Source organism: Amblyomma americanum, chromosome 3 (genome assembly GCF_052857255.1).
Source record: "Amblyomma americanum isolate KBUSLIRL-KWMA chromosome 3, ASM5285725v1, whole genome shotgun sequence".
Classification (NCBI taxonomy): Eukaryota; Metazoa; Arthropoda; class Arachnida; order Ixodida; family Ixodidae; genus Amblyomma; species Amblyomma americanum.
Genome location: NC_135499.1, coordinates 70530634 through 70544326, shown reverse-complemented (window position 1 = coordinate 70544326; position 13693 = coordinate 70530634). Strand labels below are relative to the sequence as shown.

At 45.4% G+C, this 13693-nt stretch overlaps 1 protein-coding gene across 1 annotated transcript in view; it reads right to left on the bottom strand.

The window, feature by feature from the left end:
* The window catches only part of LOC144123816 (uncharacterized), a 32049-nt gene extending 18356 nt beyond the window's left edge, over positions 1–13693 (bottom strand). The window contains exon 1 of the mRNA XM_077656557.1: positions 12839–13693. Within this exon, the coding sequence (XP_077512683.1) occupies positions 12839–13693 (855 nt within the window). The remainder of the gene's footprint in view (positions 1–12838) is intronic.

Genomic DNA, 13693 nt, shown 5'->3' with positions numbered 1-13693 from the left:
ATCAGTTTTGTTACAGATGTCGTTTATATACAATAAAAACAAAAGTGGACCTAATTTAGACCACTGAGGAACGCATTGGGTAATGCACAAACGGTCCGAAAGAAAATATTTATTTAACTTAGTGTATTCTGTTAATTAAATAACTTTTGAGCAGGTTTAGAGCTATTCCGCGTATCCCGTAACTGTTCAGTTTACTAAAAAAAATCTCATGCTGCACGTAGACAAAAGCTTTCCGGAGGTCTAAAAACAGACCAAGAGTGTATGCTCTGGATTCAATGTTGTCAATGATCTTTTCTTTAAAGGCGAGCAAAGCTTGCTCAAACCATTTATTTTTCGAAAAGCCATACTGAGAGAGGTTAATAATGTTATGAACGCTAAAGAACTTTTCTAATCTGCTATAATGGCTCCTTCAAATTCCTTCGATAACACTGATAACACGGAGATTGGACGATAGTTCGTGATTTCATTTCTATTTCCTCCTTTATATATAGGACAAACACGAGCAATCTTCAATTCATCTAGGAACACACCACTTCTGAACATCAGATTTATAATATGCTGTGGTACGATTCATTTTCTCTTTTCTCGTTTTCATTTCGATCAGTAATTGTTTCTCCAGTTTCTCCGCACTTTCCCCTAAAAGTGGAGACAGAGAGCCAGGCGACGGTTGCCATGTGGCAGGTGGTGAGAGGGAAATTCCTGTAAACATCACCTGCCATGGTTCTTCGAAAAGTTCTCGCCTTCAAGGCCGTCTTAATGACATCGCATTAAAACGATGTAGTATCGCAGGAAAAGTAAATGACGCCCCCGGTGTGCAAGACCGACCGCGCGGCCGCAACACGGCGCTACTTTCTCGCGCCGCTTGCGCCGCTCGCGGCCACACTGATCTGAAAACGGTGGAACTAGGCTTGAATGACGGCGGTACAGTTTTTTAGAATGCTTCGTAGTGGCCAAAGCGGCGCTATCACCGTGATCCTCTCAAAGGTGATTGCCGCAGCGCGGCGCTGGCGTAGGCTCCTGGCGATTAAATTAAAAACACAGACATGGATAGAATGTTATACTATACTCAGAGAACTTCGGAACGCGTTCAGAAGCGGTAGGCGCTTAGATTGTAGGCTGTTCGTGCTTCCGCAATGCATAAAGAACGCTGAAGCGGAAAACAGACCTCTGTATTTAGCATTTGTGGACATAAGCAGTGCGTAAGAGAACGTAAATAGGAAACTCCTGCGGAACATATTGCGAAGCGAAGCTACCGGTCAAGAGCTACTGATTTCCCCAAAGAAAAATACCTTGATAATAAAGTTGAGATTGCATGGAAGACATAAAAAGCAGGACAACTATCGAGGTATGCAAAGGATCAAGGCAGGGTTTTCCTCTATCACCGCTGCTTTTCATGGTTTATACATTGATATAGAAAGAAGGCTATAAAAATTTGTCTAGGTTATAATCTGTTGCCCATATTAGACAGGAAGATCGTAGGGCAGCTGCTCCTCGGATTATTTTATAGGGTCAATGTTGTACTATTGGCTGATACCCAGGTACTGTCTTTGTCAAATGTGTATACAGCCCAGAAGGTCTGGTCTTGAGCCCTGCTGCTAGGCTCCTCTTGCATGCTCAGGGACCATCTCAAGAAGGCAATAGGAGCTTAAGTCCTCTACCCTGCCAAGGTTAGGACTATCAGATGCGCTTAAGTGGTCCGCTAGACTGCTTGGAAGCAGAACCCTTGGGCTGTATATCTTTGATAGAGACTGCATATTTTCGGACTTCGCTTAATTCTTGTGGAGAGGAGGAGGTGCACTAGGTTTCACTTTCAACTCAGTAAATTCTCGGTATCATGATTTGCAATTATTTGACTGATCCCGTGTTTACAGTAAATTGCATTGAATTACCCAGATTTGCCGAATAGACATATATCGGTAGCGGTATGGGTAAACGAAGCACAGATATACCCGAAAAGCACGAACAGTCTGTCAAGGCGAAAGGACAAAGAGATGCGACGATAAAGAAACAGCGGGCATTATGAGGGTGTCAGAACTAAGATCTATGGAGAGGTATTTCGAAAGGAAAAAGGTGCGAGGGCTTCCTTCTGGGAATGCGGTTTTGTGCCTAAGGTTTTGCAGGTTTCAATGATGGCGCCAGCGGGAGGCAAGAAATGGAGGCCACAACAGGGGAATTTGCCGAGCGCTTCTTTCTGTCCCTGAGAAGGACTTGTTTTTTTCGCTCACAAACACCTTAAGCACCTTGGCCTTTGCATTCGGTTATGACAAGTGATTGTATAGCAGTCATTTTGCCATAATTTATTTTTATTTTATCTTCGAGAGGACCAATGTCTGCCCAAAAAATAACTACCGCTTCGACGTACACTACCCCCGTAAGAGTATCCTTGGTATGTTAAAACAATAAGGTGCAACTTTTGGTTGCGAGTTTGCTGTGTTAAAAAGACACACAGACGCAATTGCTCATCCTAGTTTTTCCAAGGGTTTTCTTACAAGTTGGGTTGCAATATCTCCCTGACCAAGTAGGAAAGGTTTCAACTATGGGTCCGCAGGTGACGGCTATTGTTTAACTAATTTTGTTAAGGTTCACAAGAGAAAAGGACATCGGATTCCAATTGTTCTTGCACAATTCACCTGCTTTCTGAATTTTCCTTTATTATTGATTTGTGTGATGCCATTAAAACATCCGGACCTAAAATATCCAAAAATCTTACCAGAAATATAACGAAACCCTTTCAAATATTCAGCCATAGACTGCTGCGTCAGCGTTCCCTCTCTCATTCTCACAGAAAAGGAAATTGTTTCTTTCCGCAAACCAGGACGGTCGTCGCGCATAGGTCTTTAGGCTGTTCGCTGTTTTCCATAGTTTTACTTCTTGTGTTTCTTTCTTGCCAAATGTTTTTTTTCTTTCACCTTGGCCTTTTTCCCCTACTCCGCTCTTTCCTTTTCCTCTTCTTTCTCACTCTTTCTCTCTTGCTTTGTCTCCCTTTTGAGTTCTTGCTGTGCGATTTCACAACGCTCCCCCTCCCGTTTCACTTAAGGTATTCTTCACCTCCTTATCGAGCTTCAATGCTTTTCGCGTGTGTTTCCAGGTCAACTCTGTCCGCATTCGCTGTTCGGCTGATTGCTCTAAACGCGCTGCACATTCCCTGGACTCTCGCTCTGTGTGCCTTTGTATGGCGATGCATTCTCAGGGGGCCCTGCTCAGGCCCCGTGTTCGCGGCTGGCTGGCTGTGGAGTGGTATCCTATGCATCCACAATCATGTAGAGTGCCTCGATGCGCGCACTCCCCCTTATCGCCAGATGCGTGCATCGAGACACCATATATGTGTAAGGCGTTCGCACCGCGTGGTGCTTTGTTTTCTTATATTTGCTTCTCCCCGATGCACTCTCTCGCTTGGCTTACCCCATCAATCCCAAACCACCACCCTTTTCAAACGGCACCGCTAAAACTCGCTGAATGCAGCGACGCAGAAGCGCACACGGCATGCTCTTCTACTCCAGTACTCGAAGGCAGAGCCGTGCGTGGCTGAGCGCTTTTTTTTTCTTTCTTCTGTGCCTCCCATCGAAACCCGCTTCGCTCCTGCCACTCAAAGCCTTATAGAACACGGCCACGGCGGACTTCGCACTCGCTCTCGTGGGGCTTCTTGCCACGTTGCAAGTGAGGCGTTCGGCTGCTCTGCTGTTCATTGCCGCGACGAAGAGCGCGTATGGCCAGCAGTCGTGCACATTGCTCTGTCACGCTGTAGCCAATGTTTCCTATAGTGGAGCAAGCGATTGGCCGCTCGGTATAAAGCCGCTGCACAGTGAAAAAAACGAAGCCACACTTTGTCTACGCTGCAGATTTGTAACTCCACTCCTGGCATACGAGCTCACGTACTCACCAGCCCAAAGCATCACCTCTGAACGCGCATCAATGTATCTTCTTTTCACCGACGCGTAACCAAAAGTCGTCCCCTTACAATTAAGAACGCACAGGATTACGTATTTATACTCGCGAAAACCTCGTAGGCGGCGCGAAGTTTTGTTTGTGAGCACACCTGCAATCCTTTATTCTACCTGGCATGTTGGTATCCATCCGGTTTACAGACGATGTGCAGTTCAAAGGCCCTTGTCACCTGAACCCGGGTTAGCGACGTTTGTATGAAAACCAACTGTTGGAATACTTTTACTAATCGCCGCTCGTAGAAAAGCTGAATAACCCACAGTGCGGCGGTTAGGTTCGATCAACACTCAAACTCAAAAACTTTATTGACTGACTGAATCTATGGTTCGCCTTCCCAGCAATCTCATCCTGATGATACTATCGCAAAGTGTCACAACAAAGCACGTCATATATCAGATGATAAAAGCAGTTTTAGAGGACTTATTGAAATAAAAATTCTATTGCCTGAGCCGGAGCTGAACAAAACTATCGATACAAAAGATTTAAAAAAAATACCGGGCCTCTCTGAAGTTCGGTGTACTTTCCATGGCGCCATTCAGCTTCTTGATCTCAAGGAATGCTGCACATGTGAAGTCACCCATAGAGAGAAATCCGACGGGGACTCTGCGGCCGCTGTATTGTGGTCGGTGCTTTGCCAACACAGGGACCCGTCCCATCCCTCTCTCCCCTCTTTGCAGCGGATTTCTGTGTTCTTCGCGCCGTCAACGGCATGAACCGTCTTGATGTACCTCAGGCAGGCAGGGCGGTCGATATGTGTGTGGAGCCAAAAGGGCTGCAGATCTTCAGGCATGCGGGAGAGGCATTTAGTATAATGAAGTGACCATGAAGTACTTATTCCCTTCACGACTGTTTCTTCTTTTATTTTCTTGAGAGAACCGAATGTATTGAGTGATCGTTCATTGGGCATACGTTTGTCTCGCATGCACGTGAGCGAAAGAGAAAACAAATGTCACGGTTTGGAATGTAGTAACTTCTATGCGGTGGGAAACGGTAGTGGTGTTTGCGCTGTTTTTGTGTTCGGATGCACCCTCTCCTTTCCCAAACGTTTGTCTGGTGGAGGAAATTGTTGAGGTTTGGCGTTCCTTTCCCCGACCTTTGTTTAGTCGGTATTCATTCCCCTACCTGTGATTGCTTGGTGGAAACCTTATTTTACTTTCACTAACCATTGATTGATTGGGAGGATCGCTTGTTAGCTTATTGGTTGGTGTCCCCGCTAAGGACGGAGACAGATGAGTCAAAATCAAGAGCTCTGGGTTGAATCAGGGCAGATTTCGTCTGACCGTGTATTAGCCATGTTGTAAATAGTTTTGTCTTTGCTCATTTATTTTTGTTTTATTTATGTTGTACATAAATAGTTAACCTTCTTTGCTCGAGTAACGTGAATGCGATGTAGAACCACTAAGTCGTCAAGATACCTTCATCATCAACAACGTGTTTCCTCTCATCATCACGTCAAGGGCAAATTCAGCTCTTCAGTAGGAATAGTCAAGAGATTTATTTATATACTCAAAAAGATAACCTGCGCTTAGGTGAAGATTCCTTCTGGTTTACAGAAAGGTATGAAGCGTGAATGGCGCCAACACGGCAAAAAAATATTCGCGGGAGTGTTGACAAATCAACATGCCGAACCACCTACGAAAATCTCACGTCTGGTATACATAGATGATAGTGTGCGTTCTTAATTGTAAGACCTTCTGTTAGGCGTCGGCGAAAAGAAGAAACTTGAATGCGCGATCAGCAGTTAAACTCCTGACTAATGAGGAGGTGAGTTCGCAGCAAGGAGTGAAGGTAAAACACAAAGCCCTAATTTTTGGCATCTGGCGACTACAAATGAGCAACGTAAATAAAAAAGAAGCTTCCTTTCTTCACTGGGCAGCGTTATGATGGCGAGTGGCCAAACCCTTGCTCTGCTACAGCGCGACAGTGCTATGCGCTGCACTCTCTACTGGCTATAAGCGCTCTTCGTTGCAGCCATCAATAGAAGAGCAGTATAATGCCGCCCTAAAGATTTATCCAGCATGACATGCGACCTTGCGAGAGCGAGGTCGAAGTCTGTCGTCACTGGGGGCAGTGACGACAGTGACGACTGGGGGCAGTGGGGGCAGTTGCGTCTGGGCGCAAGCGAGCGGCGCTAGAGTGAATAGAAAACATTTCCGGCGACTCAGTTTGTTTGTATAAAAATAGAACAGTAAGTATTGAAACTGTAGCGAACAATTATCCGGCAATTCAAATGTGATTTACACCTTGTCCACTCTCTCCTAAACCCTTTAAAATGTCGACGATGGAGAGAATCAAAAGAAAACAAGGAGCAAACACTTCATAAGCTATGTTCACATTGAATTATTTTTTAGGAATGGACCGTTCAGGTTTTCTTTGATGTTTCATCTATTTGGGTGAAATAGATTCCGCGCGACGCAGGAATGAATACTATTGTCATATTTCTCCAGATACAGAGATCTTTTACACCCTAGGAAAATTTACTTCAAGTAACGCGAGCTTAGCGCTGAACATGTCTCCGCAGGAATTTCACTGTGTTTAAGAAACGCAAGTCGTCACTGATATAAAAAATACATGCTTTCACGCCTTGCAAAAGGTCATCGTGGAGAAATGCATAGAAAAAGTTTCCGACGCCCAAGTTGAATTCTAGAAAGCACATAGTGTTCCCTGTATATTGAAACTGAACCGCTTTGTGAGAATTTGGGACGAGTAACTACAGCATTTCCCGCTCAATCTAATCCAAACAAAAGAATATTTAATCTGAGTGCCATTCAATTTAATCCAGGTGCCACAGAAATTAATCCAAGCGAAAAAGCATTAAATCCAAACGCCAGCGAATTTAATCCTCATGTATAGTTTAAACTAACTTCTATTTGGGCTAGATGGTCCATTTCGATACAGAAAGAAAAACAGTAGCGCCGAAACACACATACACAGTAGAAGAACGACATAGCACGAGCGCTCGTCCTACGTCGTTTTTCTACTGTGTCTGTGTTTTTCGGCGCTACTGTTTTCCTTTCTGGATTTTAATCCTCATGCATTCTCACACAGGACCGCTCAAACTTAAAACGCGGTCTACAAATCCCACACACGTTATCGATGAGTTGTTACTGACGAAGCATTATTCACCCAATGACCAAGTTATAATAATAACTTTTTTTAATCATAACAAATATAATGGCGGGTATTTATACCACCCACCACATCAACCCAAGAACCGGGTGATCGCGAAGGATATTGCAGATATGCATCGGTGGTGTCCTTGAAGTCGCATCATCATAATGTCAAACCTTTATTATCCTGATAATATGAGCGACTCACACTAAGGTGGTGACTGAGATAAACTCCCTGTGATCAGCCGATAGTCCACTCACATGACTTCGCATCACTTGCAACCTGACGTCCCACATTCTCAACCTAATTCATGAGGGGTATAGAACGAAACGTTATGTCGAATGTAATGACGCTATCACTTCGACACACGTTTAGCTAGGACATTTAGTGTAAACTGCACAAACATGTGAAATTCTTCCCGCCTTAGAAATTCACGTGACTTTCAGGAAAGGGGAGGCATTTTGGCGACCCAACAACGTTGGCATCGGATTTCCCCGGACAATACGGCTATCCTTTGCACACAGCTATTTCGTTGAGTCCACTCTCCGGTCTCACGCAACTTGCAGTATCGTGCATCACATCAAGTCGCTATTGCAATGTTATCGCTATCGCTAACTCTAAACGCTTTTGCTGCGTCATTACAAGTTGTGACGTCACAGGGAGCCTACTTTCATCATCACGGGATGTTATCGCAACCCTTCAGTGGGTTGCAAGTGATGCGAAGTCATGCGAGTGGACTATGGGCTGATCACAGGGAGTTTATATCAGTCACCACCTTAGTGTGAGTTGCTCACCTTATCAGGATAATAAAGGTGTGACATGATGATGCGAGTTCCAGGACACCGCCGATGCATACCTGCAATATGCTTCGCGCTCACCCTGTAAATCGATTCATGTGGTGGGTGGTATGAATACCCGGACCTTATATTTGTTTTGATTACAAAAGGATTTTATTATTACTTGCTTATTGGGTGTGTAATGCTTCGTCAGTAACAACTCATCGATCGATAACTCGTCTGGGATTTGTAGACAGCGCTTTAAGTTTTAGCGGTCCAGTGTGAGAATGCATGAGGATTAAATTCGCTGGCGTTTGGATTAAATGCTTTGGCGCTTGGATTAATTTCTGTGGCACCTGGATTAAATTGAATGGCATTCAGATTAAATATTCTGGCGTTTGAATTATATTGAGCGGGAAATACTGTAGTCTTCAGTTTGTAAAACCAATGGGCACTTCAACGAGAAATTAGATGCTGCCATAACTCAGCCTCATGCGTTGACTGAGTGACTGAACTCGGTGGCCTTGTGGTAAATCATCCGCCTCGCATTCTGGAGATGCTGGGTTCGATCCCAGGTGCCGTCTCAAACCAATTCTGTTTCTGTTGCGTGCAAAATTCCACCCAGCATGGTGCTCGTCTTCTGTTGGGTGAAGTTCTTGGGAAATGTGGCTTGGCGTTTGCCCTGACGGCTCAGTAATTAGTTCCGCCATCAAACCAGTTTATAATCCTCCTGCGGTAATGAAACGAGTGGCCCTGTATTCTTTCCCGCGTAAAACTAAGACAGCCGGAGAAATCCATACCTACGCAAAACCGCAATGATACTTTGAAGTTTCTCCTCTTTCGAAGGTTCCCTTATAGTAGTTACTATATAACCTGTATAGTCATTGCAAAGATTGTGCAGGATGCGGGTTTACGTAAAGAACTTTTTTTTTGCGGTCATGCAAACTGGATAAATAGATATTAGAAAAGAATGAGGTAACCTGAAGTGATTTATCTTCTTCAAGAATATCGGCTAGTCGGCGGCGAAGGCAGTCCAGAAGTATTTTTTTCTCTCCAATCCGGATCCCGCAAACCTTTAGCCATGACTGAACGTCTTTTGAGACGTGCTGAGTAGAGCCTAAGAATTTAAATTCGCAGTGTGATCCCCCACGTAAAGACGGTAACCCGAAACACGTTGCAGGCTGTGGTGTTCGAAACTAGATTCGCCCTCCGAATGGGCGCAGCGGGGCTTCGTGGAATTTCCATCGATAGCACACACCTATGGAAGCCGGGCGCATCACCAGGGAACACTTGCACCAATATTTAGCGGTGGATATCAAGCGCTGGATCCCAAACCGAGCACCTTCCGCAGCCGAAGCGTGCACACAAGCTAAGAGGCCACGACTGCGCTGGCCTGCCTACATTCCCAATGAATACTGAAACTCCACGGACGTCCATGGCCGTTGTTATGTCCACTGCGTTGTTCTCTTCCTTCATTTTTTCCATTAAACTGGTTAGTTTTTGATTCCTTTTAACGTCCCAAAGCAACTCAGGCTATCAGAGACACTGTAGTGAAGGTCTGCAGATAATTTAGGCAAACGGGGATTCTTTATCGTGCACTGACATTTGCGTGACTCTTGAACTGCGCCTCCATCGAAACCCGACGGCTGCGGCCGTGATCGAGAACGCGTCTTCTAGGTCACTAGCCGTGCACCTTGAGCACTTAGACACCGCAACGGTTTACAATAGAGTAGATAAGATGCTCTTTTCACTTTTTAACAGCTATTCGAGGGTATCATTTCAGTCCGTGACATTGGGACCTTCATCTATAAAGATATTGTTTGGTTTGATGATGCCGCTAGTAAAATGAATTTTAACTGAAATAGCAGGAGTTAGTTGAAAATAAAACAATAAGAGCAATAAAAATTTGAGTAAAAACGAGGTGGGCCGCGGAGCCTCAAAGTATCCATCCCGCAAGTATAAGCCTGCACGCTCTTTTATGCTTTTTTTCTTCTTCTGCATTGTCGAAACCATCTACGCTAGTCGCTTCGTAGAACAAGCCTGCAGTTATCGATACACTGTTTGTCCTATTAGTGTAATGACCTTGCAGACAAAAGTGAAGCCGGCAACATCGATTCACGAGAGTTTGAAGTGAAAAAGAAAGAATCTTGGCCCAATCGCATATCTACATTGTCTTTGGTATGGCCTGAAGGAGGTGGAAGAAGTGATTCATGGTGGGGTGTCTGAACCTAAACAATAAGCCAGATATGTTATGGAATCGCAGCAGACCTCAAAAGAGTGGTGAGAAAAAACAAGGGAAAGCTCATTTGTTAGGCGCACATTGTAGTTTATACATCGTGTGCTGGAGTGGTCGACCGAATTCCGCTATCAGCGGGCGATGATTGCATAGGCCAAACGGGGAAGTCCTTTGACATGCATTTGAGAAAGCAAATTTCTAAAATATGGCATGTACTTCCACATACCGGCTTACTGCACATCCTGCGGGGTTTCACCCAAATTTGACAAAATTGAATTTTTTAATCACATTACCTTATAACTGATTGCGTCGATAAATATATGGACTTGCTTACATATGATTTCCTCACTGACGTTTGTCGGTACGCTTGTGATTTACGGCGCTTGATTTTATTGCTTTCATTCTTTCGCTTGCGGTGGTCTTTCCTGCATATGTAAATTCCATCAGATTTCTATAAACTGTTTAGTTGAGAGTCAATACTTTTTGTGCGTGTTTACTCTAAGCAGTTCTATGCTGTCCGTGGAAATCACGCAGTTGTTTCTAGTTTCTGCGATGGGAAAATCTTGCCTTGCGCTAGAGTACTGGGAGTTTAGCAATAACGTGGAAAACAATCCGTGAGTTCAAAACAACTGTGTGCTACCACGCATGTCAAAAAGCCTTTCCAGGTGTGACCACTATCTTCCATCTCTGTGCAAACGAGTGTTAGCGCATCTGCCACTTTCACCACCATAATAGGTACTTTATTTAATGATATGCAAACATGATATGGTGTATGAACTTCTTCCTTTCTTAGCGTGCATATTTCGATGAAACTGCAACATGCGTGAACATCCTTTTAAGGGATAAGTATTCATCGGCTAAAGATAGACAGTGTTCACAACTAGCCATGCGTTGCGATACTTTTTGGGGCAGAACAATGAACGGGCCTGTTTTTTTCTTCTCATTATTGTCAACATAGACATATTGCTCAAGGAATCCCTATTATGAAGAGGAATAAGAAATGCGTGAATTGTACCTCGCTGGTATTGTAGCTCCTGAAATCAGGCGCTTAGAAATATTGAATTGTACGTTCTGCGCCCAGTAGTGTGAAGTTCATGGTGATGATGATGAATTTTTATGGCGTAAGGGCATCTATGGCCAAAGAGCGCCATGACACTAAGTTGTTATGATACTCAAGGGGGGTCAAAGACCCATTTTCCAAGAATTTCACCCTAAAGCCGTGCATCAGGCAGGGAAAACCTTGTGCGCATTGTATCACCGGTGGGTATGCGGTAGCACTGGGGATCGAACCCCACACCTCTCGCATTGGAGGCGGATGTTAATACGACTAGACCACCGTGGGAAATTCATGCTGTGGTGGATACTTATTTGTGCGTATATGCTGCCTTTTTCTTTGTTTGGTTTACCGGGGGTTACCATCCTTAAGCAGCGTAGGCTATGAGGGATGCCGTAGTGGAGGGCTCCGGATAATTTCGACCACCTGAGGTTCTTTAACGTGCAATGACATTGCACAGCACACGGGCTTTCTCTTGTCAAGTCAAATAACTGAAAGCCCACGCTCATCCTCTGAATCTTTTCGCGTGAGGGCCTCCTTGCTCGGGCCGTTTCTTTCAAGATGCATGTACCTTTATCCAGAACCGCTGATGCATTTCAGCAGAAGAGATTAAACGCCGGCACATATACCTATAGTCCTGTAACGAGAAGGAACCCGCAGTATTCAGGGGCTAATTTCACATTGGCACCTTCGGAATGTGATATCAGTTGTCATGAACGCAGGTAGCTGAATGCCAAAATAGGAGTAACGCACGAGGTGAGTAAGCGAGATCTCCCTTCACCCTCACTGCTTCCTTCGGTACATGTTCCCGCAAAAGGGAAATGGTGCGTTGGCATTGGGTATAACAGTGGTGTAGAGGTGCGCCTGGGATGATTGCTATGCTGTTTCAATGTACGTGGGCACAGCGTCACTGTAGGCCGACGGCTGAGCACTACCAGAATCCATTATGTCACTGCTCCTTTAAGCACTTCCTCCTCTTCTGGTTGCCGTTACATCGTGTTATTTTGCTTCTCGTGCCGTGTACACAATGACACTGGCAGCAGACGCCATAGCGCCTACCCCAAAGTGCGAATCAGTTTAGTGCTTCTTCGCTGTTTAGCGCACCGACCACCTTAAGACAACAGTTTTGCGTTCAGACAGCCGACTAGCGTGCTTAACAGCTTAAGCGATACAGCATTCTTGCAAAAAAGGCCGTTGGTTTGTCTGAGCACCTTATCGTGTTCGAGCACAGCAGCGCATTCCCTACTGACTTCTCTATCATCCTGCCGCGAAAAAGACATACCAGAATGCTTTGCTCATGTAAGAAGCTTCCGTTATATTTTCTGGGAGAAGGAGCTAAAACATCGCCAACTAATTGTAACTTTGGCTATAGCATGTTTTTGTCAATGTCGATATTCGCGAGAGCGCAGCCAGCCAAGATCTGCGCTTACGTACGGTATGATTCAGGAATTCAGCTCTGATGTATCGGCGCCACATGTAGCTACCAGCTCAAATCCAACAATTCGGGAACCAGTTCGTGCCAGCGAATAGGCAGTAATAATGCTGATGTCTGACAACAATTGCTATATTTATGACCAACTACAAATCTGTCTTGATTCGGGGCCATTTTTAGGCGCCTAATTGCTAGTATTATTATATGCTCATGTCCACTGTTTTCTTCTAATCTCCCAAAACCGAGCAACTGCCCACTCTGGGCGAGCGCTTCATGTGATCACTCACCATGAAGTACGTGTAGTAGACCATGTCCACCAAGCCACGTGCCAGTTCCCAACCGAAGCCAGCCATCTGCGCAGGCAACGGGTATCGGCTGTGCAGCATTGGCCAAATCATTTCGGCCAAGGGCACGGGTATCTCTCGTGCCGCCAGGAGTGAGTAGGCGCGCGCGGTGACCAGGTACGGCACGTGCACGTAGCTGCTGCTTGGCTTCCGCATGGATGTTCTCATGTTGTGTGCGTTGTACTCCTGCAGTGTGGCGTACATCTCCACTAAGCTTCCATGCATGTGCGGCATCTTCTCGTATATCCGCTCCAAGACGTCCCACTCTAAAGACATGTTGTAGAAGTTCAGCGACAGCGTCTCGATGAAGTCAGACATGTGCTGGGACACTAATCCATCGTGATGCGCTACCTCGGCCAGCATCACCTCGCGAAGCAAGTTGTACCCTTCGAAGACAGTCCGTCTGGAGTGCTGGTCAATCTTGTCCAGCTGGGTTTTCCAGAAGGCTAGGGGCAGGACGTTCTCGACAAGTTCCCAGCAGCGATTGCGTATGAAGTTTGGCAAACTCTGTGGAGTGCCCAGGTCCATCATGAGGGAGTGGGCTATGTACTTCGATGTGTACGGCGCCAGGTACCAAACCATGTAGGCCCCCACGTAGGTCTTGAAAGAAGTGGCATTCTCTTCATGGGCCAAGTAACGCTTTCGAAAGTCAGCAAATAGATCGGCCTGCATGCACACAAGTTCGTCTTCGGGCCATTGCTGCGATTCGTCCGGCAGGTGGCGATTTATGGCCAAGCGAAGCGTGACGTCACTGAAATTCATCAGCTCTGGCCGACTGAACTTGATACTGCGATTCAT